Source organism: Ambystoma mexicanum, chromosome 5q (assembly GCF_040938575.1).
Source record: "Ambystoma mexicanum isolate Mex_15411 chromosome 5q, UKY_AmexF1_1, whole genome shotgun sequence".
NCBI lineage: Eukaryota > Metazoa > Chordata > Amphibia > Caudata > Ambystomatidae > Ambystoma > Ambystoma mexicanum.
In genome coordinates, this window is record NC_090933.1 from 385,266,816 (window position 1) to 385,292,496 (window position 25,681).

General features: G+C 43.7%; 1 protein-coding gene across 5 annotated transcripts in view; it reads left to right on the forward strand.

The window, feature by feature from the left end:
- Window positions 1-25,681, forward strand: part of ENOSF1 (enolase superfamily member 1) — an 831,595-nt gene that overhangs the window by 330,949 nt on the left and 474,965 nt on the right. For 3 of the 5 annotated variants that reach the window (XM_069620869.1, XM_069620872.1, XM_069620870.1), the window contains 2 exons: window positions 6,867-6,939; window positions 7,225-7,263. In XM_069620869.1, the coding sequence (XP_069476970.1) occupies window positions 6,867-6,939; window positions 7,225-7,263 (112 nt within the window). The remainder of the gene's footprint in view (window positions 1-6,866; window positions 6,940-7,224; window positions 7,264-25,681) is intronic. The other 2 variants (XM_069620871.1, XM_069620873.1) reach the window with 1 other exon arrangement.

The window sequence follows — 25,681 nt, forward strand, 5'->3', positions numbered from 1 at the left end:
TAGTGAACCAGACTTTACATCACACTTGTGAACTGGAAAGAGAAAGAGCGGGGAAGAGACCCCCTTTATACCTGCGAACTGTGTTTGTGAAATAAGAAGCTCTACAATCAAGTCTGGCAGGATAGTGAACCGAACATGAATTTACCATTGTGAATTGGAGAAAGAAAAGGGAAAGGAAACCAACCTTCACCCCTTCCTTTGATACTTGGAAATGGTGTTTTGGGAAATACGACGAACTGTGAAAGGGAAGTGGGAGAGATGATTCCCCATTAATCTTGTGTTTTATATACATTTAGAGGCACATCCAACATTAAGATAAATTAAAGAGCCATTTGTTGTATTTTTCATCAAGAACATTTGCCTTAGTATCCAGAACGAGAGAAGCCTCCTTCTGGATCAATGAGACACCCAGTTTCTCATTAATTAACTTAGAGTGTAAGGGACGGAAATAGGTTTGGACACAGGACAGTGGACATTTTACTTTATTGGACATCCTGAGAGAGTCCTTTGTCTTTTTGTGGAGGTAAGACAACCCTTCTTAGAAATAGGGTCAAATCGGTTTTCCTTGTCTTTTTTTTTTGTATATATAAATAAAAGACGTTGCCAAAAAACATGCCACGGCTGTGTCAGACTCGTACTTCTGCACCCTTTCACGGGATACATTTGACTCGCTAAGCACCATGGCAGCATTTTAGTTCTTGGTCGTCTCTATGAAACGTTTTTTCTTAGGGTATTGGGAGGAAAACTCGGTTAGACCTACAAACCGAGGTCTGGACTGGATGGGCCAAGAAAGTGTCACCCGTTGTGGGTATCAGCTGCACCAGCCCCATCAGCTAATTCTCAAGGCTCACTTAATGCTGCACCACCATACTCCTTCTTTATAGTTTAGAGGGAACTGTGCTATGTGTATAATGCTGAAGGGAATGTGGGAATAGTGTCTGAACCTCTGCAATCACCAGCACTATCACATCACCACATGTTTCATATAACTTAACAAGTGGAACCTGCTGCCATCTTCTGTGGACTGGAAGGAAGAATGTGAATGCATGCATGTGTCACATGCTTTCATGTCCCATGTGAATTCAAGCCTAGTCCCGCACCTTCAGCTAGGTCTTTCAGCTGATGTTCAGAGGATTAGGAATTGGATGAGGTTTTTTGCCAAGAAGCACAATATCACATTTTGTCATAGATGGGAAGTGGAGGCACAGTTGATAAAACCTGCTACACCTTAGATGTTTTTCCTCCATTGCTTCAGAAAATCAACAACATCATTAAGGTCTCTATGATTCTGATATAACATGCCTGAAAATGGCCATTGTAATACTCTGATCTGCTTGGTCTGGCCAGAGGCAGGGGCCGTTGCCTTCTTCAGGAGCCATACCTCCTTTCGAAGAAGAGTGTTTTTTCACCTTTCTTTCCATGTGTTGGTTTTATGTAATAGGTTAAGCTTTGAACAAAGAACTATACAAAATCAAACATATTCTGCCGTTAATATGATAATACAGCAAATTGTTCAGAATGGCTGTTGTAGACTCCAGTAGTCGAGAACTGCCAGTTAAGCAAAAGCCCAACAATCTCAGTGGCTATGTTTAGCCACCACTTTTTAGGAACAGCATTAAAGTTGATGCTCCTGAAAGCCGTGCAGCAGGTCTACAGGTCACCTGGCCCGGTCTCCCTCTTCCTCTCTGAGTGGTCTGACTTTACCACTTCTCTCCTTGCTTCTTCCTCAAAATGTCTCCTCCTCAGTGACTTCAATATCCAACTTGACTCTCACGAGGCAGCCACTGTACTCTTCCGCAACCTCTGTGATGTACTTTCCGTCACCATTCATCCCTCCGGTCCAACGCACTCTGCCGGACATACTTTGGATGCTCTCATCTCTTATGAAATTCCTATCTCCAACCCCCTCACTACACCTCTCTCCTGGTCTGACCATTCCCTCCTGTCTTCTCATCTGGATCGCTTATGTCCCCCTGCTAAACCTCTGCCTGCACTGCCTGTCTCCTTCTCTGTCATTCGACCGATGAAGCAAGTGTCCGTTTCTGATTTTGCCGCCACTTTCGTTCCCCCGCCCACTCCTGCCACGGACTCCCACACTGACTCTGCCCATGCTGATCTCCACATCTCTATCACCAACACCCTGGATATCCTTGCCTTTGTTATGAGGATCCGGATGAAGCCTGCCGCCATACACAACACCTGGTATGATTCCGACCTAGCCTCTCTGAAACGCAAGTGCAGAGTGCCTGAGAGGAAATGGCTGGCATCAGAAACATCCTCTGACAAACTGCCCTGTCCAAAGGCCATAGAGACTCCCCATCCGTTCTAAGAAGAGGGCTCATATCCAAGCTTGTAATTCTGGGGCCACTAACAACAATGGCAACTGTTTAAAATCTGCAAGGAACTTGCCAATCCTTTTGTAGTCGCCACATCTCCCCTTTCATCCTTGAGCCTCTGTATCTCCCTGGCTCCCACTTCCTTTCCAAAACTGAGGACATTATGTCCTCACTCTCCTCTACCCCCCTCCTGCCTCCCTTCCCAGCACTCATACCTTCATTGGCTCCCCTCTCCCCTTCCCTACTTCTTTCCTCTTTCTCGCCCATAGCACCGGTTGAGGTCTCTAGACCAGTCCTCTCCATGAAAGTGTCCTGCAAACAGGTGCTCCCATGCTCCTCCAGAACTATCAAGGACAACAGTGCCTCCCTTGCACCTTCCCAGACTGATTTCTGTAACCGTTCCTTTGCCACTGGCTCCTTCCCTCTCCCCCTCAAACACTCCCTTGTGCTTCCCACCTAAAAAAGCTCTCTTCTGATCCCTCCTACCCAGGCAACTACTGCCCTATCTCCATTATCCCCTTCTGGGCAAGCTCCTGGAGAAACTGGCCATCTCCCAACTGGCCCAACACACCAAATCTGTTGGTTGTCTCCAGGACCACCAGGCTGGCTTCAGAGCTGCCAGAGGCACGAAAACTGTTTTGAACACCCATGAAGACTGGCCCTCGAATCTTGACTCCAACTCGCCATCCGTTCTTATCCTCCTGGATCTTTTCTCTGCCTTCGACACATTCATTCATACCACCCTGACAAATCAGCTCCGTGACACACTTGGCATCACAGGCCGGGCACTGGACTGGTTGACCTCCTTCCTCTCCGACCAACCTTCCCAGGTTCAACAGGGCCCTTTTCTCTCCCCTATCATGCTCGCCACCTGCTGCGTCCCTCAAGGCTCTATCCTCTCGCTGTGACTTTTCAACATCTACCTTGCTCCTCTGGCCCACTTGATCTCTTCCTTCTCTCCTCACTTCCAGTGTTATGCAGATGACATGCAGCTCTCCTTCAAGCTTCCCTCCTCCTCCTGCTCCTATGCCTCCTTTCTAATCCCTGTCTGACTGCTATTCAGTCATGGTGCACTGCCAATGATCTCTGCCTTAATGCCAGTAAGACTGACATCCTTCTCATTGGGACCCCAGCTCCCACCTTCCCTCCCTATGGCCGCTCTCTTTGGGTCACTTCCCCTCACTGTCCTGTGAGGCAAAAAACCTTGGTGTCATCGTTGACTCTTCTCTCTCATTCTCTCCCCACATCGCAGACATTTCCAAGAAGGCCCACGATTAGCTGCACCTCCTCAGAGGCATTCTCCCTATCCTCACCTTTTCCAAGAAACTCAATGTCTCCAGAGCTCTGGTCCTCTGTAGGCTTGACTACTGCAACAGCCTCTCCCTCAATCTTACTTTATCCTCCCTTCGTCCCTTTCAACTAATCCAGAATAGGACTGCAAGGCTTATCCTTGGCCTCAAGCCCAGGGGCCGCATCTCTCCAGCCCTAATTTCTCTCCACTCGCTCCAGGTTGCTGCTAGGATCAAATTCAAGACCCTCTGCATCATCCCCAAGGCTTTCTGAGGCCCTGCTACATCCGACTCTCTCTCCCTAACTACCTCCGTGCCAGAGCCCTTCGGTCTGCTAGCTCCAACTCTCTGCAAATCAGATGCTTCTCTAAGCAGAGTGGGGGGTAGATCTCTCTCCACCACAAGACCCTCTCTCTGGTATTGTCTCCCTGCCCCTCTCAGGCTTGAGCTGGATCTCCTTAAGTTCCAGAAGCTCTTCAAGACTCTCCTTTTCTCCTCCACCTCCACTCTCCCTCTCCCCTGCTAACACCTTCTTTCTGCCTCAGTGACTGGCTGCGTGGCTCCCTCTGAGTACTACAGGGCTCCAGGCTCCCCCCTCCCAGTCCACCCCCACCCTTCCCTGATCATGTTGACTCTCACCTCTGCAATCCCTGGCACTTGCCCTCTGGCCTCCCCTTTGCACTTGTTTCTCACCTTTTTCCTTCCTACCTTAGCACTTCACTTTTTACACAGTCCAACACTCCCCCACCCTCACCACTCCCTTACCCTTCTTGTTTTGCACTTGCACAATCTGAATGACACAAGGCCTAGTAGGACAGTTATTGTATCTTTCTCCCTTGTACCCGCCCCCCCTTTTTGTCTTCTGGAGCCTTGAAACACACCATTTGTTGTATAGGCGCCTTACAAATAACCAATAAATACATGTATTCCTGATTTGTCCTATTTCAATCATGGAAGACTTCTTACAGACTCTCTGGTGGATTGACAGAGGACATAGCGCATCAAGTATAAGGCAACACTTAAGAGGGTTGGCTGGAAGGTTTTGAAGTAATCAAAAGTTAATGGTTAGATCATTGTTAGCCAGTTCAATAGCACAGTAATTAGAGCGCTTGCTTTGACATCTGTGCAGAGCCTGCTGACGCAGGTTTGAATCCTGGCAGGGCCAAACTCAGCCTTTCATCCTTCAGAGGTCGATAAATGAGCACCACACACCGTGGGTAATAATAAGCAGTGCTCAGATACCTGAGAGTTTGTAGCGCTATATAAAAGCTAAATTATTATTATTATTATTATTATTATTATTATTATTATTGTTTATCAGCCTCCATGCCAGTCCAGAAGGGGAAATACCACATGGAAACCTGGCTTGGTACCACTCCAAGTGGAAAGTCTAGCCATAACTGCTAGATAACATCCCTTCTGCAAAACCAGCAACCCTAGATAGGCTCCAACCTCATTGTGCATCATCACTGAGGTGTAGATTGGTTCCCTAGGCATGACAACACCTTGAGCTACGCCTGGGAACATTAACCTCAGAGAGTACTGCTCCATTCTTGGACCTCTTTCTTGGGCTTACTAGTTTCTTGTTGGTGTAATTTTCCAAGTCTTGTGTTCTCCTGCTGTTATGTCGGCGAGGGTCCCTGCTGATATATATGGGACCCCAGGCAAGGAATACGAGGGAGACTCTGTGACTTGTAACCGGTACCGCCTCCCGGTAGCACAAAGCTCTGGCCTGAAGTCCTGGTAGTTCACCCTTCTGGGTTTCAGAGTCTCTTCCATCCCCTGGGAAGTAGTCAGGGTGCTGACTTCATCACAACTCTATAATAATAGAGTCACGTGCCTGTGGAGAACTTAACATTGTCTTCTTGTGGGCGGAAGCTTCTGATGTAGAAGTTGGCATTTTTAGTGGCTATCTCATGAGCTAGGAAAATGAGTCCTGCAGGAGGTGTATTTATGGAGTGCACTACTAGCACTGGCAAGCAGCTGAGAGCTGTACATTAGTGGGGATTTCATAAATACATAAAAATGTTACTGGGGTGAAACAGTCCCCACTGGGGGTTCCTCATAACATATCATTTGGGGCAGAAGGGAATAATATAATATTTACATTAATTGGGGAACATTTAACAGTGCTGAAAGAGGGCGTGGGGAGAGAACCCACCTGGGCTAGAAGGTGGTGTTTTCATGTGGGCCTCCCTGTAGTCATGTCTTGGAAACCGCGTACCCCTAGATGTTACAAGACAAGAGCTCTCGTGCTCTACCTCAACTGAGCTAATATTAGACCTCCTCATACACGTTGTCATGTATAGTAATAATTCCAAGGGCAAGCACACTTTTTTTTGACTGAAGAAATCACTGCTTCCGCTCCAGCGTGCCCGGCGCCTTCCCCCGAGCAGTGCTTGCATCAGCCGACAGCACTCCCTTCTTGAAATAACTTCTATTTATTGTTTATTTATTGTTCGCTTGTTAGACGCTTATACAGCAAGTCAATTCTGTTTCGAAGTGCCCACGGTGCAACAGGGAGGTGACATGGAAATGAGAGACATTAATAAAGATATTAATTACAGTTGAGGGGAAAAAGAAATGACGAACCTACTATGCCTTGTGAATATTCAGAATGTGCAAGTTCAGAAGGGATGGGGCAGTGGGAGTAGGTGCTGGGGTGCCCGTGCTTGTGGGTGACGATCAGATGAAGTACATGGTAAGATAAGTGCTAGCCTCCAGGACGGAGGGTGTGCCGAGGCAAGTGCTGAGGATAGATAGAAGTTGGGGGCGATTGAGTGTGGGAGGTCAGGGCCCCAAGGATGCATAAGGGCCCTGGTACCCAATCAAAGCAACTGTGAGATTAGCAGAGGAGAGACAGGGAAGGAGGAGGTAAAGAGGAAAGTCTTGGGGAGCTTCCGGAATTTAAAAAAGTCCTGCTCAAGACGCAGAGGGAGGTGGAGGCTGTTCCATAGAAGGGAGCCAGCTGAGGAAAGTGATACACCCCTGCCCTCTGTTTAGCGAAATGCTTTACAAGCAGAGAGTTGGTGCCAGAGGAGAACAGAGGTCTAGAAGGGGGATATTTAGTAAGAGAGAGTTGCAGATAGTGTGGTCCCAGGCCCCAGAAAGCCTTGTGGATGATACAGAGGGATTGGCATTTAATCTGTGAAGCAACCGGGAGCCAGTGAAGACTTTTTAGTGCAGGAGGATGTGGTTCATTCATGATAAATGAACAAAATATTTCTTTATGTATTTTTAGGATCCTAAACAGCTGTTGTCCTGCATAGATTTCCGCTACATTACAGATGCTTTGACAGAGGAGGAGGCATATGGTGAGTTAAGGCCTACACTAACACACATTCTTTCAGTGTGTAGGGGTTTTCAAATGTACAGTTCATAAGAGAAAATGTTACTTGTAATGTTGTGTGAGCATATAGGGTACATTCTAGACATGTTAAATATTAAAACAAGAACCATCCTAGAAATGTAATTGAAACCAGAGGAAAAATTAAAAAAAAATAGTCGACTGATAGCCCAATAATGAAAATTACTTATTGTGTACTTTTAGAAAATAAAAACATTGTTTTCCGCTACTAAGACATATTTATTTTTTATAGACATTCTTAAAAAAGGCAAACATGGCCAAAAGGAAAGAGGTATGTTTAAAGAATGCATATTTTCCCACTTGCTTGCAAAATGCCGATAAGCGCCAGCGTCTCTGCTAGTTGGAAGAACATACAAAGTGTCGTATGTTGTGGAGGTGACACTATTGCGAGCCTGTTCGCCACTGTATTGTACATATCTGGGTTGCTTATTTCAAGCACTGAGTCCCGATACTTTTATCAGCCATGTGCACATTACTACTGTGCATTTAGCGAAAATTCACACTTCGCTGATTCACAAACCCTAATGCCTACCGCCTGGCTTGAGAGAATTCTGTTTTACATAACATCAGACTCCACACAGTGCGCATTACACATATGTGCAAAAATGATGTGCACGTTCAGAGGGAGCTGGCTGCATAGAGCAACACTAATGTTTACTGGAACTGTCTGATCTTGAGTTGCTTTTGCAATGTAAATAGCCTGAATAATCTAATTAAGCATTAGGAAAGTTCTGTTTTATCTCAATTAAGTGGACTCTGCTGACGCCCGCCCTATTACAAGAAACACATTTAAAAATAGAAGCAGGAAAGCTTTGTTGTGCTTGGGTTAGACTTTTTTCTCTGTTCGTAACTCGAAATCTGATACCTAATAACTCTCTTATTAAGAGTGCATCATTTTGGCAATTGTTGCGATCCTGCTTGTATATGTATACACCACTGACTACAGGTGATCCTTTATTCTTTCGCACTATATCACCACACATCAAGCAGGGGGTACACCAGCATCGCGAGAGGAATTCAGCAATGGATGGCACCCAATGTTCAATCACGCGGAGTGTAAGATCAGAGGATTGGAGGCAATAAAAGAATAGAGGATTATGCTGTGTGTATCTCCATAGAAATCTGACACAAGCTACTGTAGAAGAAATAGGATATCAACAAGTTACCCTCTTACCAGAGTATTCACTTGTGAACAAGGCGGAATAAATGTGTCAATCTACAGGCTCATCGATTGAAACAATTGCTGACTGAGGAGTTTCCTGCTATCAAGACAAAGGGCCTCATGCCATGTTTGCCGGTCCAGAAACAAGGGTGCCGGTAACTACAAGTCTGCCTGTCAGAGACACTGTGCCCGGCAGGTCTCACCATGTTAACGGTGCCAATGCTCCTGTGTCCCCACTCATGTAGGGCCACATAGGACTCTATGGGAATGGGTATTAACAAATGTACCGGCGCCTGACTTCTTGGCCGCCGGACTTGTAATAGCCCGGTGGCACCGGAAAGTCAGGCGCCGGTAAATTATCACGGGTCCCGCGACAACCTGCCGTTAGCACCGACAGGGTTACCGACAGACCCTTAATGAAGCCCAAAGTCTTGCAGAATGACCAGCATTACGGAAACAATAAACAAGTAATTTGTAGATTTCTATGGGAGGTATACACCACAGACTCTACTTTCCCGGTGATTGCTCTAGAAGAATTATTTTATCAAATATGAGTGCTGCACCTCACTTCTGAAGATGTCGAGATGATGGATGAAGCAATTTCAAAGCAAATGGCAGTTAGCTTTTTTAATGCTTGGTGATTGTTGGAACCCAGCAGCATTTTCTTTTTTTAATTGTGTTTTCAGTACACAGAGTACCTTACACCAAGAACTTTGTACCATGGACAGTATGTATGTTGCATTTTCTTTTGAACCGTGGCAAATCTTTCTGTGGGATTGACAAAGCATCATGGCCAGGATTACCATTGGGGGTACTTTGGTTGAAGTGAAAAGTGGAATTGGAAAACATCACCAAAAAGGAGGATATTTGTTGCGAGTGGAACTTTTGTTAAAAGCAGGAGAGTTATTACCAACTTTTTGTTGATGAACTTTTGCTTTAACTTTAAATCCTGGGGAAGAAAAATTACCCAGGACATCAGAAGGTTTTTTAGGAAATGTACATATTGTTCATATTATGTTGAGTTGCCATCCCTTGTATTTATGTGTTTGTTGTTTAGAGTGCTGGCCAGTTACCTTATGTTAAACTGTGTTCCCTTAGCTTTTAGAATAGGCATGGAAGTCCTCTACAGAGTAGGGAAAGTGAGGAATTTTAAAACATTTTCTTTTAAAATATGATAGCACCAAAAGTACCGCCGAAGTACCGGCTGTTGGGCTGTCCTAGACTTTGCTGCCGCTGTGATCCGCTTCAATTATTCTGATTTGACCAAGCATCCATGTGCGAGGAGAAGGAAGCAACGTTCCGAAACATGCTGGACTTTCATCTTTAACCAAGTAATTCCCTTGAACTTTCTTGGCTGCTTAATTGAAGTACTCTTCTAACTTCTAACTCTATACTTAACTGAACTGACCTTACACGGCGTTAACACAATTGTAACGCATATTCTCCTATCATTCTCCCCCCGATACAGATCACATCATTGTGTGGACCACTTTGAGACACCGCCCTCCTCTTCCAGAACACCTTATTAGTAGTGTGCGCACGTGCCAGAAGTACTGCCGAAGTACCGGCTGTTGGGCTGTTAGGGTGGCGGGTAAAGGGTTGAGGGAGTATTATACATCTCTAAGTGTCTAATGCTGAAGGGTAGACTTGGTTTCGTTCAGTGTAAAGAAGTGGCTAAGAATTACTAGAACTGATCGAATTACTGATCTATCTTTTGGGGATTTAAAGTGTTTGTGGTACGATTGTAATCTTTTTGATTGAACAGCTGATTATGTCCACACAGCTACGAAGTGGGCGCATTGAAAACCGATTATTAAAAAAGTAGCATGAATGAAACCAGGGGCAAATTAAATCTCCGTACTACTGACATGCAAATGGCAGATTGTAATGAGAATGGTGATGTTCCCCAAAAGTTATTTGATTAAAAAGGAAGTGCACACGCTCAACAAAATGACTATTGCGAGCGTAACGAAAAGCTTCCTAAGTATGCATGTAAGTAATGAGAATCACCCCCTAAGTACTATGGAGGATGCCATTGTGGGACCGCCATCTGATATTTCCATCCTGGCGCCAGCAGTCTTAATGGAATTGGAAAAACGGGTAATCCTTTCTGATGGACCGTCTACACCAGTAACTGTGCGCCCGATTGGAAGGCATAAGGTTCATATGCATTCGGATGTGTTAAGTGCTGCCTTGCCGCAAGCTAATGTAATGATCGATGCCGAAATGCAACCAAATACATATCCCAAAAAACAGGAACAACATGATTAACACATTCAAAATGCAGAGGGCATGTTTTATTCATCGCCCGAACCGCGTACTTCATTATTTCCCAAAATCATGAATGATGATGAGAATCCAGATCGGTACACCCGTCCGCCTATTGGGATAGAGGATTTAAATATATTTGAAGCCTCGTTCCCAGTAATGTCTAGAATTCTGAACCTTCTTGACAAGGGACATGAGTATACGCATTATGAATTGCGAGATATAAAAGCAGTCCTTACAGAAATTTCTACGAAATTAAACAAACTTGAGGGCTGTATATTTGCTGATAACTACAAAAGACAAGCTGGCTGTCATTCGCCACATATTACTGTTATGAAAACGCATTCTATCGCTTCACAAACGGATGTTATAAATACAGTGAGCCAACAAGCTGAAAATGTTAAAACAACTTGCCCACCGTTTGAATTTCCCATGACTTTTGCGCAAACTGTAAAAGCTCCTAAGATCACGGAGGGTATCCAGATTTACACTTATGCGCAACTATGTCAAATGATTGGGACACATGAAGAGAAAATAGAGCAACTTCTCTTCTTTAACCAACTAAATGAACAAGGCTCACTAGAGAATGAAGGCCATAAGGAAAATCAATTGACTAATTCCTCTATTGATGCTCCTGACAGTCCATCACAGCGGGTAGCTGTAGTGAATGAGGAAGCGAGACAAACATCCCAAAAGGTGAAGCCCCCCGATTTGGAGCAGATGGCCAAGTCAGGGGAGCAAAAACACTTTATGTCGCGCAAGATTGCATATTCGAGCTATGAAGAGATTAACACATTCGAATGCTAATAAAAATGAACCTCAAATTAATAAAATTGGGGAAAACATCTCAAATAAAAAAAAAGAAACGATCAGCCACATGGATTCCATGAAAGAGGGAATGACTGAGAAAGGTCAAAGTACCTCTTCCCCACAGGCTATATCCAAACTTGGAATCAATGTGGAGGAGCTTACATTTGAAAGCAGGCTAGCACTTCAGGAACCAGCCAAATGCGGATTAACAAATGAAAGAAAAGCCCTTCCACAAATAGAAAAAGCTGTTATTGATAAACACAGGGAATTTTCTGCCTCATTGACTTCCTTGCAACAATTACTATTATCGACATTTTATAAACCAATCTCTAATAAGAAAACCGCAGAGAGATCTAATAATATCCAAACGAACACAATGGAGTTGAACAATCGACACGTGGAAGTGCAAGAGACCAATTATCCAATGGAGAAGTTGATAGATACACTTACATCACAGCTCCACTCATGTGAACCTGACATGTTGCAGAATCATTTATCGATTAACAATAAAACATTAGAAAAGGTGAGTGCTGCTGAAGGGAACTCGACAAGGGTTGGACCAGCCAACAATATTAAACAAAATGAGAAATTTGCTCCAAACCTCAAGTTTGTAAAAACTCAACAAGATCTACAATTAAGTGTAGTGGACAATGAAACAGATATGCCACAACCCATGGCAATCTCGTTTATTTTGGGTTGGATTAATTGTCCCGAAATAAACAGGGATCAAGATCTTAATCGATCTTTTATGTAACAGATGTTTAAGAAAATCCCTGCCCTGAGAACACTCGGGTCTAATGATATTGCTTGGATTACTGCCATCTGTAAAAAACCATAGGATGGTTTTTGAGGTACAATCGGCAATTATTGCGGAATTGATTTGGGATCGCAGAAGAGAACTAAGGACGTTAGGTCTATCCATCTATCAACTAAAAAACATTGAAGATGCAAAGACCTTCAATGAGATGCCCAATCCAACTCAACCTAGTATTAGCACACAAGCGCTAGGTTTAGCTACTATTCATCCACCTGAAGCAGCTGTAATAGCCCAGTTGGTTGAAATATCTACTGCTTCTAAAGACTGGTCATGGTTACCTGCTCTTCTGGGATCTTGAAAAAATGAAGCAATGAGTATATCCACATAGTAGCCAAGAGGTGCTTAGAACAATGTCATGGAATTCGTGTGGAGCAAGAAATTTAACGACTTGGGCCTCTAGATATGCGCTTCACAAACTCCTTGACATTGTTCTATGTCAGGAGACAATGTCTATCAAGGGAATTGAAATTGAGGGCTTAGTGTCTTGGTATAGCCTAGCTATACATTCTTCTAAGGGGAGACCATCTGGTAGAATAGCGATTTTTTTGAATACTGCCCTTGAATACACAATTTTGCTACTTCGAACAAGATATTCCTTTGTTGCAATTGTAATTGAGTTAGGTGTGGGCATGCATTAATATTTGCTAATAATATCTATGTACTTTAATCCTCTTGCTATTGACTTGAACAAATTATTCGAACAACTTGAGGAATTATTTGATGAGGTATTTTGTAAATGGCCTGAAGCTAAGGTACTGTTGGGGGGCTATTTCAATTCCGTTTGTGTTAACGGTGTGGGCACTGGCATAGAAATCCTGATCCGGAATGCGAGATTAGCTTCTAATCGAAGGGGTATGCAGTGGCAAACGTTCCTATTACGTTGGAATATTGTATTAATCAATTTTGAATGTAGAGGGTATTGCTCCACTTGGAGCCGCAATAACAAAGAATCTAGCATTGACTATTTTGCTGTTTCCGAAGAGCTATTTCGGATGGGTGATGGGGCTCAGATCTTTAGGCCGGATTTGAGCGATCATTGCATATTATACCTCAATGTGCGATTGAGGGTACCAATGTTGAGATGTGATCCACTAACAAGGTTTCTGGAACAGGATAGAGCAGGAGCCTCTCTAAGGTGGAATCCATATCTATGTAGAAAATTGAATGGTCTTATTGTTGTAATTCTATCAACATTTACTAACACAAAGTGTAAGACTGAATTATCCTTAATGGAAATGAAAACTATCATCAACACAGCACTTGGATTATTGTTGAAAGAAGTAACAACTAAGAATAATAGACAGCTGACCAAAGCGCCAGATATGCTATCCACAAGGATTGCAATTTTAAAGAAAAAGAAAAATTGGGACATTGCCCAACTAAGTAAAGTGGGGTTAACCAAGTATGAGATTTGTTATAACAAAAAGAAAATTCTAAATAAATATCATAACAACATCAAAAATTATAGAATTTACTTGCATATATATGCTTCTCTGTGTCGTAATGACAGACGTTCTATTTGGGCAATATTAAGGGATAAAAAAGGTGAATTGGATGGTGACCAAACATCTAATATTTCTGAACAAACTTGGAAGCAATTTTATAAAACTAAATTTGCACTGCCGGAAAGATTTGTTAATCATCATACTAATGATATAAACTATCTAGTTGATGTATCCAAGGGCTACATGTTAGATGATATAACATGGGCACTTGGAAAAATTAACAACTCAAAAGCGCCTGGCCCAGATTGCATTCCTCCGTGTGTTCTAAAAGAAAACGTAGCGTTATGGGCACCTTTGCTAAAGACACAATTCAATGAGATCATCCATGCTTCCGCGATCCCGGCCTCGTGGGTGCAATCTGCTATAGTCCCAATTTACAAGCAAGGTGATAAAACTAACCCAGCCAATTTTCGGCCGATAGCACTTATTGATGCAAGTGCCAAAGTTTTTTCAATTCTTATTTTACAACAGTTGAATACTTATATTTCCCGATTGGCTCTTTTGACACCATTCCAAATTGGTTTTCGTGCGGGAATGGGAACTGCGTTAAACGCAACAGCGTTGGCTCATTTCATTGCAAAAAATGGGACAGTTGACGCAGGCGCATTGTACATGGCATCGGTGGACTTATCCGCAGCATTTGACTGTGTGATTCGTGGAATGTTATGGGGAAAACTTGACCTAAAAGGTGTGCCTCATCACCTAATAGCTCTTATAGCTAAGCTTCACAGGGACACATCATATCTTGTGCGACTTAATAGGGCCGGTGCAACAACAAGCCCGATTCCAACGGAGGTGCGGGTTAAACAGGGATGCAATTTAGCAGTGACCCAGTTTAACCTCTACCTCTCGGATATTGAGCAAATTTGGAATGCTGAATTATCTTATCCAGGCTGAATTATCTTATCCAGCAAGGTTGGGCCACTTGAGAATTCAGTAGATGGCATTTGCGGATGACGTTCTAATTTTTGATCGCACTCCATATGGCTTACAGAATAAACTTGTAATTTTCTCTGAATACTTATATAGGCACAATCTTACCTGTAATCCGAGCAAATCTGGTATCTTTATCCTCAAAAATCTAAAAAGAACATGTTCCATGATGTAATGGTCTCTAAATACAACATTTATACCTGTCAACTTAAAGATAAGATAGCTGGGGTATGATGTTACTGATTCCTTCTAAAAAAAAATGTGGAGGTAGAATTTAACTGAGAAAACAGCGGTCTTGGGCAAGCAAATGAAAATAGTGCTTGCGAAATATTGCAAGTTCTCATTGGTTCCACTGTTTGAGTTTTATTTATCAAAAGTGGAAGCTATCCTGCTTTATGGGCTAGATTTATGCTTAAGCAATATTGATTCATTGCTTGATCAAATCCAGGGGCAATTATGGAAATCCACGCTCAGACTGTCAAATGTGGTACCCAATTGTGTAATAAGATAGGAGCTAGGAATAACTGCACTGTCCACTAGGTTCCTCTGGCGACAGCTAACGAATTATGGGAAGATGCTTTCTCTTCCACCAGGTTCTCTTTAGAATGATTTTTTGAGGATGATTAAAGATTCCAATCCTCCTTTGGTGGTCGCATTTTCAAATTTGATGATTGCTAAATTAGATACTTGTGGGTTGAAACCCATAGATTTACAACTTCGCGTGGCCTATGTAAAAAAAACGAGTATTTGAGCATGATTGGATGGTGACCATAAATGAAATGAATACAAAAAACTTGTTTGCTGAAGCTGCAAAATTCGTAGACTTGAGATCTCCACGTAGAGCTTACCTGTTAAAATTTCCTGTCCAAGTTCAACGTGATCTATATTTAAGGTTCAAGCTTAACAAGTTACATACATACGAAAGAATAGCGGGATGGCAAAACATCAACTCCAATGGTACACAATTGTTTTGTAGATTTTGTCTAGATGGGGTACAGAGAGAAACCCTAAAACACCTCTGCATGTATTGTTCGAAATTTGAAGCACTACGATATTCCCTTATGGGTCCAAATGTCTTAGGCATGACTCTGCAAGCTAGGGAATGGTGCTGGAAAACATTCATGTGGGGATACTCAATTAAAATAATTGTACTATTGTGTGAATTTCTCATAAAATTGATCATAGCGCTGGACAAGAAAAATATAGTAACTGAGATAAAGGAAAAATGTCTGCAGTAGTAAATGGTTACTTAGTTGGAAAACATAATTGTTACTAGGAAAGGACACGAGATAAATGCATCACCTACTTATTATGAATTTCTTCTTTCTATATATATATCCATTAGGTATTTCTATGCCAATATAGGTTATTTTATATGTGATAAAAGTTTGCCTAGATGTGCTTATGAATTCTAATGTGCTGTCCATCATTTCTTAAATGGTGACTAGGTGATAGGAGATGTTTATCTGCTGCTATTCCTGTAAGAGAATTATGTTGATTTGCAAAGCTTTTTTTAAAAAAATCCTTGTGGAATTACAAAAACAAAAATATGAATTAGTTTAAAAGTGAGTATCTTATATAATTTTAGTTGTGAAATGTAACTTAATCAAGAAATGATGATGTATAATTTAAATTCTTATATGAGGAAGTTTATTTATGTAATATGTTGTTGTAGATGTTAAAGTTTGTTAATCAAACTAAATAAACAACTTTTTTAAGAATAAACAAAAATATGATGGCACATTTTGAAAGATCTTCAAACATTTATCTGCCTTGGATTATTGAGCCCTCACAATACTTTCTGGTATTTAGGGGTAAATGTATAGCATGACTCTAAGAAGTGGCACGAAATCAACATGCTAAGGGCATACATTGGGATGGAGAAATCCATGGAGCTATGGCAAAGCTGCCCCTGTCAGTGATGAGCAGAGTGTTGCTACCCAAGATGGTGGTGTTGCTGAGTCTACTGTACCACTTTATGAATATACTCTGATGTTCAGAAGCTGTTTTTCTGTAAACTTGACTCCAAAATCGGGGAGTTTCCCTTGGGGGACAAGAGGTGCAGAGTATCCCTGGATACATTATGCAGAGATTATGAGGACGGTGGAATAAAGCTGCCACATTTTGAATCCTACATTGCAGGGCAGTTACAGTTTGTTATGAATTGTATGGCAGATGGGGTCTCGCTGGACACAGGCCTGTTGCAGGAAGAGGTTAGGCTGTATTATTTGAGGAAACTACTGTGGGTGAAGGACACTAGCCTGAGCGGAACCCCCATACCAATAGCCCTGGGGTGGAAGACATAGCGTAGACTCTGGAAGCTTTTGTGCAGGCTGGACCCGTACTCCACCAACATATCGCTGGCGGTGATATGTAGGAGAAACCGAAGCAAGGGGCCTCATTACGAGTTTGGAGGTAGCCATGGCTTCCTCCAAACCCGGGCTCCATTACCGGGTTCCTGCAATGAGAACTTACCGGGTCATTACGACATAGGAGGACCCGGTAATTCCTCCTTGCAGGAACCCATCCCCATTCCCATTTGAGCCCCCATAAGGCTCAATGGGAATGGGGAGGGAGGTAATAATGGGCACATTACAACTGGCCCGTTATTACCTCCCTCTTCCCCTTGCTGGATCCGGAAAGGACGCCTGGTTTTACCAGGCGTCCTTACAGAGTCCCACGAAGGGAACCTCATAATCGGCCCTCCCTTAATGAAGGGTGCCGGTCCCGTACCGGCACCCTTCATTACGGGAGCGCCACCCTTGTAATGAGGCCCCAAGGTCTTTAGCTTTAGACTCCACTGGGAGCCCTACGGGATAATCACCTTGGGGGACTTGTTCAGTGACTGGGAACTGATGGGTTTCCCTGACTTGACTGAAAGGTATGACATCCATAGCGGCCAGTTTCTAACATACCTCAGGGTAATCGGGGCAGTAGAGGCAAGATGGCCAGAGCTCAGAGGGGAGGGAGGAGGGCATAGTATTGAATTCTCTTTGCAACCTATCAGCGGGGGGTCATGTTGTCTCTAGGCTCTACGAAATGCTACTTGCCATATTCAAGACCAAGGGATTAAGGATACGGGCCAAGTGGGAGGAGGACATTGGGAGGGGAAATCACTGAAGGGGAGTGGGCTACAGTACTGCGGTATACACGTAAGGTGTCCAGGATTACCAGATTTAAATTGACGCAGCTATATGTCACACACAGTGCATAACTGACCGTGCACACAATTTCACAATTCCCAGGGGCAGGAGACCAGAGGTGCCCCAGATGATGCGCAAGAGATGCAGCGGGCATGTTGCACATTTTCTGGTTTCTGGTGATCAGGGTGTTTTGGCAGGACATTGCATGTAGGGTGGTGAAGGGTGGGATTGCCATGCATGATTGGAATGTTCCCCCGTAGAAGGGAAGAGGCACACCTCACTAGAATGAAAGACCTTATATGTGTATTGGTGTCATGATGCCTACCCCCGGGCATCAGGACCAAGGCCCTCAGCTCCGGGGGCAGGCATCCAGACATTTGTTTAAACCTCAGCAGCCCCGGCTAGGGGCTGTCTGGGTTCAGTCCTGGCGCCTTAGGCGCCAGGCTCATCATAGAAATCAGTCCTGGCGCCAGGCTCATAGACTTTACTTACCTGATGCAGACCATGCTGCAAAAGAGTCCAAGCCTACATGAGGCCTGGATGGGACTATTTTGTTACAAGGACTATTTTTTACTCGGGCGTGGCTATAGGGAACTTCTTACCTGGAACTACTTTGGAGGCTATTTAAACCACACCCGAACAGCAGCACATGCTTCGCGTTATTCTGCATCCAGCAGCATGACGCTCACTGTGCCTGCAGCCAGCATCCAGTCTTCTGCCACGCCCACCTCGAATCCGGAGCTCCTAGAATAAAGAAGAGGAAAAGGACAAGGTTAGAAAATGAACTTATTTCAAATTCCTCACCTAATTCCGGAACCATTTCATCTCCGGACCTGGAAAGTACATCAGTCCTGCAAGCGTCGCTTCGCCAGCTCCAGCAGGGCGCCATACTCACTAGTTCTCACTGCATCTTTCGATCCGGCACTGTCTCCATCATTTCTTCGCCGTAATCCGGCGCCTAGGGGACACAAGAAAAAAACAAGGTGAGCCAAGGGAATCAACAAATACAACCTCTCACCACCATAGGCTTACCTGATTTACCACCGGCGGTATTATTCCATAACTCTCCACATTTTCATATGCCGCATCTGTAAAGAGGGAGAAAAACAACACGTTAACGCATGCAATAGTTACCGGACAGCGTTGGGTAACACAGACTCTTACCTGAACGCCAGCAGCAGCTATGAGACCTTCTTCTCACAAACTCAGTTGCAATTTAAGTAAGGAAGGGGACAAGAGTGAACATCGGGCACATTGAATTCTTTGAACTTGATACTTACCAATCCCGCCAGGGACTTCAGAGTCAATACTTACCGAAACTCTCCTAACGTCTTCAAACCAGTGAAGTAACTGGTATCTACGCGCCCCTGCAAGACACGCAGGATGGAGAGCTCATTTTTACGAACATAAGGAGAATACTTCTTGGGGTCCAGCAGACAAGACTAGGCGGGCCAGTCCAGACAGTCATCCCTGCACTACGCATCACGTTGAAGGAGACCGCAGCTGTCCGGTCCGATCGACACCCCTGTGGGGTCCAGGTGAGCGTAACAATTGGCTAATCGCAGGATTGCGCTAGCGTGGAAGTTTGCTGGGGGACCCCGAATAGAGGCCTGGTGGGGGGACTTGAGGAAGTAGGCAGAGGCCGAGACAGCGGTTTGGCACCGGTGGTGTATAGGGGACAGAGGAAAGTTAGCACTGATGTTGCGGCCTGGAATGCTTTAACCCAGGCAATGTTTGCCCCCTCAGATGACATGCCTCTGTGAGGACCTCATGGCGACTCAGTATTGTGAGCATCTAGTTATGATATGGTGGTGGGGGGGCGGATGCAGGGAAGTGGAGCAGGCTGGGAAGGCGCATGCAGGGGTTTTCTGGTTGAAGTTTGTCAATAAGTTGCGATCCTAGGTCCAGTTTCTGTTATGTATATGTGGGTTTACACGAAAGAGGAAGGGCCCGGGAGGCATCAATCAGATGGATACATCAGATATGAAAATTGACGGCGACAGAGCATATCTGTGTTGGAACATTGGGTTTGATCCAGGAAATGATGCAATTTTCTGTTTAACTTCACGCTTGATGCTTGATTTGCTGTAATGCTTCTCGTTTTTCCCCTTTTCTTTTACTCATTGTTGAGAAAACTAAGAAACAGAATTAAAAAAGTAATAATAAAGATTCCGATACATGGTTCAGCATATTTTCAACTCACCATCAATGTCCTTTATTAATGGATTGGCCTTTAAACATTAGATTTAATAAGAGACATGGTACTGGAATGCCCACTCCCTCTCCCCTATTGTTCATACCAGCCATCAAATCCTCTTCAATTCTAATTCTAGAGAATGAAGAAATAAACAGTGAGAGATAGGGGGCATCGATAAAAAATGATGGTTTGACACATATTTTTGCTGCTGAGAAATGTGCGCCGCTCTCAAACTTCTTTGATTGGAAAAATGAAAACATTTGTCTTAATCTCTGGATGGAAGGTCAAATTGGGCAAGTTTGTGGTTATAGTAGTCTTTAACCTATATCAAAAAATCTGTATGATAACTGTAACTTTAGATGGTGCCCTCGAAGGATTAGGTATCTCACGATCTGAATCCCTGCAAATGCAACAACATCTTGCCACTAAACCTAAACACATGGTGGACTCTTGTTCTCTCTTTTGTAGAGCAAGGTTAACTCTATTATACGGTTGATCACCCCAAGAATCAACTATTTCCTTTAATGGTCCCTATGCATGCAGTCAGTCAGAACTGTGTTCATAAATATAGACAAAAGGCTGCAATCATGTATTTAGGACACAGAATTGTACTTTAGAAATGACTTTTTCCACACCTCCCTGAGAATGTCCCGAACTTTGTACATGACAAGGCATATTTCCAATTGGATTGGAAGTGGAGGACGAATTAGCTGCTGCTGAGGTTGTGAAGATGGTCCTTTTCCACCGACTGCTCTGACGTCCGCAACATAAAACAGGAGGGTAAACATTTCCCAATCCAGTTGCTGATAGATTGCTGAATGAGGATCTCAGCGGTTTGGAATAGACCCCTTGTGATGAGTTGGATGAACTTTCCATCTTAATACGTGAAGGGGTGAGCTGCTAAGTACTGGGTTGGTCTGCTTGCTACCCCATCTGCATCCCACATGGTGGAAGGAGTGGGATCCCTCAGGCTTTCCACCCCTACCCAGGAGCGATATTACATTCCCATGGGTGTTGAAGACCTCACAAGTAAAGACATCCACAAACATATCACCAGGTATGGGTTAAACCGCTAACAATTCCTTATGTATTTATGACCACCCACCCCACACTTCACAAACCTCTCATGCATCTTTGTGAGGATAATGGTGCCCCGAACGCTGAATTTATCTGGATAGAACCTCACGACGAGTCCCTCTGAGAAAGGCAGCGCAGGGCAGAAAATGCGCAAGCACTTGTCTGACTAACACAGCAAGACTCGAGGAACACAATGATAGAAGTTCCCAAATTCATCGTCCAAAGGAATGGCGCAACTGTGATCTCTGCAAATGGAAGACGATGCAGCGAGACATAGAGGGCCACTCTCCTTCAACCGTGAAATGCCTTGAATGGATGAACATTCTGGAAGAATTCCAAGATGTGAATCACCCAATTATCCAATGCTAAGAAATCCGAAGACTGAGAGACCCACAGTGAATGCTACAAAACGGAAGGTCTGGGAGAGACCCACAAGTGAGGGCTGAGAGACCCAAGGTTTAGAAGAAACTCACAGGCGAACACTGGGGAAATCGAGTTCTAAAGGATGCACATAAGGGAATGGTTAGAAGACCAAAGACCCAAGGGAAAACGCAGAAGAAAACAAAACAATCTGGCAGAGTCCTAAGTGAGTGCTACAAAACCCAAGGTCTGGAGGAGGCCTGAACCAGCAAGATTTGACACTAAAGCTGAGGTCAGAGAGGGACCTATCTGATCACCTGGCGTATTAGAGATTGGGGAAGGAATTCAGCAAGTGCAATCAGAAGCACTTTAGAAAAATTAAGTGACAAGCTGGAAGAACCAGAGATTGAGGTGCAGCCTAAGAAGAGAAACCTCTGAAGCCTCAATCCTGGGAGAACGGTCTTTTGAAACATTATGAAAGCAGGAAGACTGAAAAAGGTTCCTGACTATGAGTAACTCTGGAAGAGCCTTCACAGGACAATGTTCTGTTTTTTTGTTACAGGAGTGATGAATCCTGCGGAGTCCTAACAAAGACCCTACCTAAAGTCTCCTCCCAGGTTGCCAGGGGAAGGCAGCCGCTACCTGATCCTGACCCTTGGGATGGTATTAGCTGCGAGGATCACCTGGGAGGAGAAGTGCACCAAGGGAATACAAGGACTCAGTTGGAAGAGATGCAGTATTTGTCTTCCTCAAAGGGAAAGATTTCACTGATACTAGCATATGTAATTGTTGTCAGAGTGAGGTTTCATTTGATATGAAATTACATTTATAATGCGCCTATACACAAGTGTTTCCCCAAAGCTATGCATCTTGTTGGTTGTGAAAACTGTCATAATCAACAAAGGAAACTGAACCAATCATTTATCAAGAGTAAAACTTCCCTTCACAAAGTTGCCCACATTTATGATCGAGAAAACTCTAGTAATCAACAGGAGAATTAAAGATGTGGACATTGAACATTAATAATATAATTTCGGATGAAACTAACTCTCCTTTAAAATTGAACCAACAGTTGAGCCCTTTTGGAACTCCTTTTGAAGATGTAAGTAATGATAAGACTGGAGTGAGTTGGGTTGAACAAAATATTCAGAACAAAAGAACTTATCTGAACATTGGGGATTCCAAGTCCCACAAAGGCAAAAGTACTAGGACGAGGAAGAGGGACTCAGAGGCACTAAACTGCAAAGAGCAGTCTAGTGGTTCTGATGAACCACGATTGAGCGGGACATTTAAATATATAAGACCCCCTGAGGTGCAGGCCATTAGAAGTAGAATGTGGAGTGATTGCAGAGACTCCACGTTGCAGTGGCACAGAGGAAGAAAGAAAACAGAGCTGCTGCTATTGACAGAATAGATGACGGTCCCGAGAGGATCTCCACTTTTGAAGGCCTTGAATGCAGAGGTTACGTGGCGGGAAGCGTTTATGTGAAAGGCTGTCCCCCAGGAGAGAGAGGCTCTTCTCATTGTAAGTTGTGCTCCAGTGACAGGCGAGCACTGGAGTGTTCTTGGAGCAAGGACCGCTCCTTTCCTGACCGGCATGGGCTGCGGGAAGTGAAAAGAAGTAGTTTACCATGCAGGAGGAGGCGGAGGAAGCAGACTGCACTGGCAGCGGAGCGAGTGGACGCGTATGCAGCCACCAGTGATTTCACCATTGTTGGGTAATCCTGGTACGCTCCGTAATTGCCCACTGACCATTAACAGTAGTCTTGAATGCCGAGTCAAAGTGGCAGAATAAGAGTAATTCTGAATACCGAACTGTTACAAAGAATTTAAAGTGGCAGATTAAGAACTTTGCGAACAGACAGGAAGGTTATAATTGTACTTGTAAAGGTCAAACGCATTGCCAAAGCCAACAGAGGGTAATATTAAAATAAATTAACACGAAACATTATTGCCAAAGACAAGAGAGGGCAATACTAAAAGAAGTTAACAAGAACATCATTGCCAAAGCCAAGAGAGGGAAGTTCTGAAACAAGTTAATCATAAACCCTATTGCCAGAGTGAGAAAGAGGCAATAGTTGGAAAAGACCACAACAAGCATTCTCTAAGCCAAAGAAGAACAAGTGTGATAGAAAACCATTATCAGCATTTGGTTGATGTAAGAGTGGGAAAACAAAAGTGGCAGGAAGAAGCCCTCCCGATCTAAGGCATTTAGGAGGCGAGGAGTATAACCTGCATTGCATGTGGCAATCACAAGAGTGGAACAAACAACACCAATGTGTATCATGCCTTCCCAGAAGAAGTAATACATTCTAATGTTGTTGAGAGTCAAAAGACTTTACCAAACTATTTGAAGTAAACTATACCACAGAAGTACTTGTAGAAGTGTTGGAAGCTTTTTAGTCCTGGCAGGCGAGTGTACCATGGCAGAGACTTTGTAGTGGTAGTCCTGGCAGGTTAGTGGATCAGTAAGCAATCATTGAAGTACTGTGTTACGATTAATTGCTGTGAAGAAGTGGCAATCCCACTAAAGTATTTTGTGAACTGTTGTGGAAGCATCCTGACAAAACATTGTTGTTGATACAGATGAATTGTGGAAGTGTTTTGTTTTCTAGAAATAAGTTGTTTTGAACTCTTTGCTACAACTGGAGGGATACATACTAGTTGAACTGTTGATCAATGTCCAAGTGAAAGACTTTTGGAACAAGAAGAACTTCATAATCAGAACTTGGTTACAAAACAGAACGTTCCTATTTTGAACTTGTGGTTGAAAATCCTCCTTTGAATCTGGGTAAGGGAAGCTAACCCAGCTTGCAAGGATATACAGTTATCAGGTTTATGTTAGATACAACTGTGTTATAATCAGGAGGCAGGAGGCTTGTATTAGAAAAGAAAAGGTTGTTTTATTCAGGTTCTAACAAACCTACATCCGAAGAAGAGTCTTGCTGTCAAAAACTAGACAGTTATATATCACACAATCCCCTCTTAGTCTGGAGCTAATTTGCAACCAGACTTTCCCCACAAGAGTGCAGTCTGCAGGAATATGGTACACCTGACAGACCAGGGGCTTGAGTGAAAAGGCAGGAGCCAGTAGCTACAGAGCTGCTCCGTGAAGGAAAAGACCCGAAACCTACTTGGCATCATAGAATTCAGCAAAGTGAGAAGAAGTAGAAAATCCTCAGAATAAGTTCCAGACTCCCAATTTGTTGAGGTTGAAGCACCCAACCCGGACGGCACGAGGGCGCTATAGGAGAGCGTCCAGAGTTGTCACCCTTTTGTCCAGGGAAAAGGTCCTTGAAAGTTCAGCAAAGCGTCCCAAATATATGGTGAGAATTTAGGGGAAGTGGGATTTCACAGGAGGTAGAAAGAGAAAGCAAAGTGAAGGGAAGTAAAAGCAAACCGAAGAAAGAGAAATACAGGTAATCAAAAAAAAAGCACAGATCTTAGCTGAGACGGGAATCAGAAACTGCTTGACAAGACTCAGTAGTTTAAACACTAGGGTACTGAAGTCTGGGTATCAACGCAACCAAACACGAAGCAAGAGGGCAATCCAGGTAAGCAATGCAGCGCCAGGTAACCGGGGAAACAATCCGAAGGAGCCGGGCGCCAAAAACCAAAGGGTAATCCAAGAGAGTAGTCCGTGATAACAGGCCAAGGAATTCGGAAAACAGGAATCAAGACATAGTAACGGAATTCAAAACACTACTAAACTGTCACCAGTTGCACAATTAAGGAGCACCCGAGCCGCATTTGAGTCCAATACACAAGGCTCACTAAACAAACTCAGTGCAAACGCCATCAAAGAGCTGACATCAAAATACAAGGCAAATGGGCAGCATGACGAAGAAAAGTCAGTTGGGTATCAACCCCTGCTGACGTCGCACAAACATCAGCCGACCAGCAGGAAGTTCTCTCAGGCATCTAAAAATCATGCCTACAATAAAGAGTTGGTAGAAAAGAGACAGGAATTCAGAAAAGACAAGAGAATGGCTCAGTCCCTGCCAACGATAAAAGCCGGCATTAAAATCAAGGAAGTAAGAGCTTACAAGGCATGGGTCAGATTCCATCGAGATAAACTCTATCAACAAAATGCAGAATCAATTGCTAACACCTTAAGTACACACAATGCAAGAGACTTCTGGACCCTGCTGAGATCTATTGACGCGCCAATGGAAGACTTAATACCCAATAACATCGGGCAACATACCTGGGAAGCTCACTACAATTCCGTATTTCAATCTGGCTGCGTGGCGCCTAAAGAGGTTGTTTCATACGACAGTCCTGTCTGGCTCAAGCTTGGAAACACGGAAGACATTGTAGATGTAATCAAGAAGCTCAAAAACTCCAGGGCCCCGGGCCCTGATGGAATCACAAACTTTGTGCTAAGAAAACATCTTGCAGAATGGGCAGCTTTACT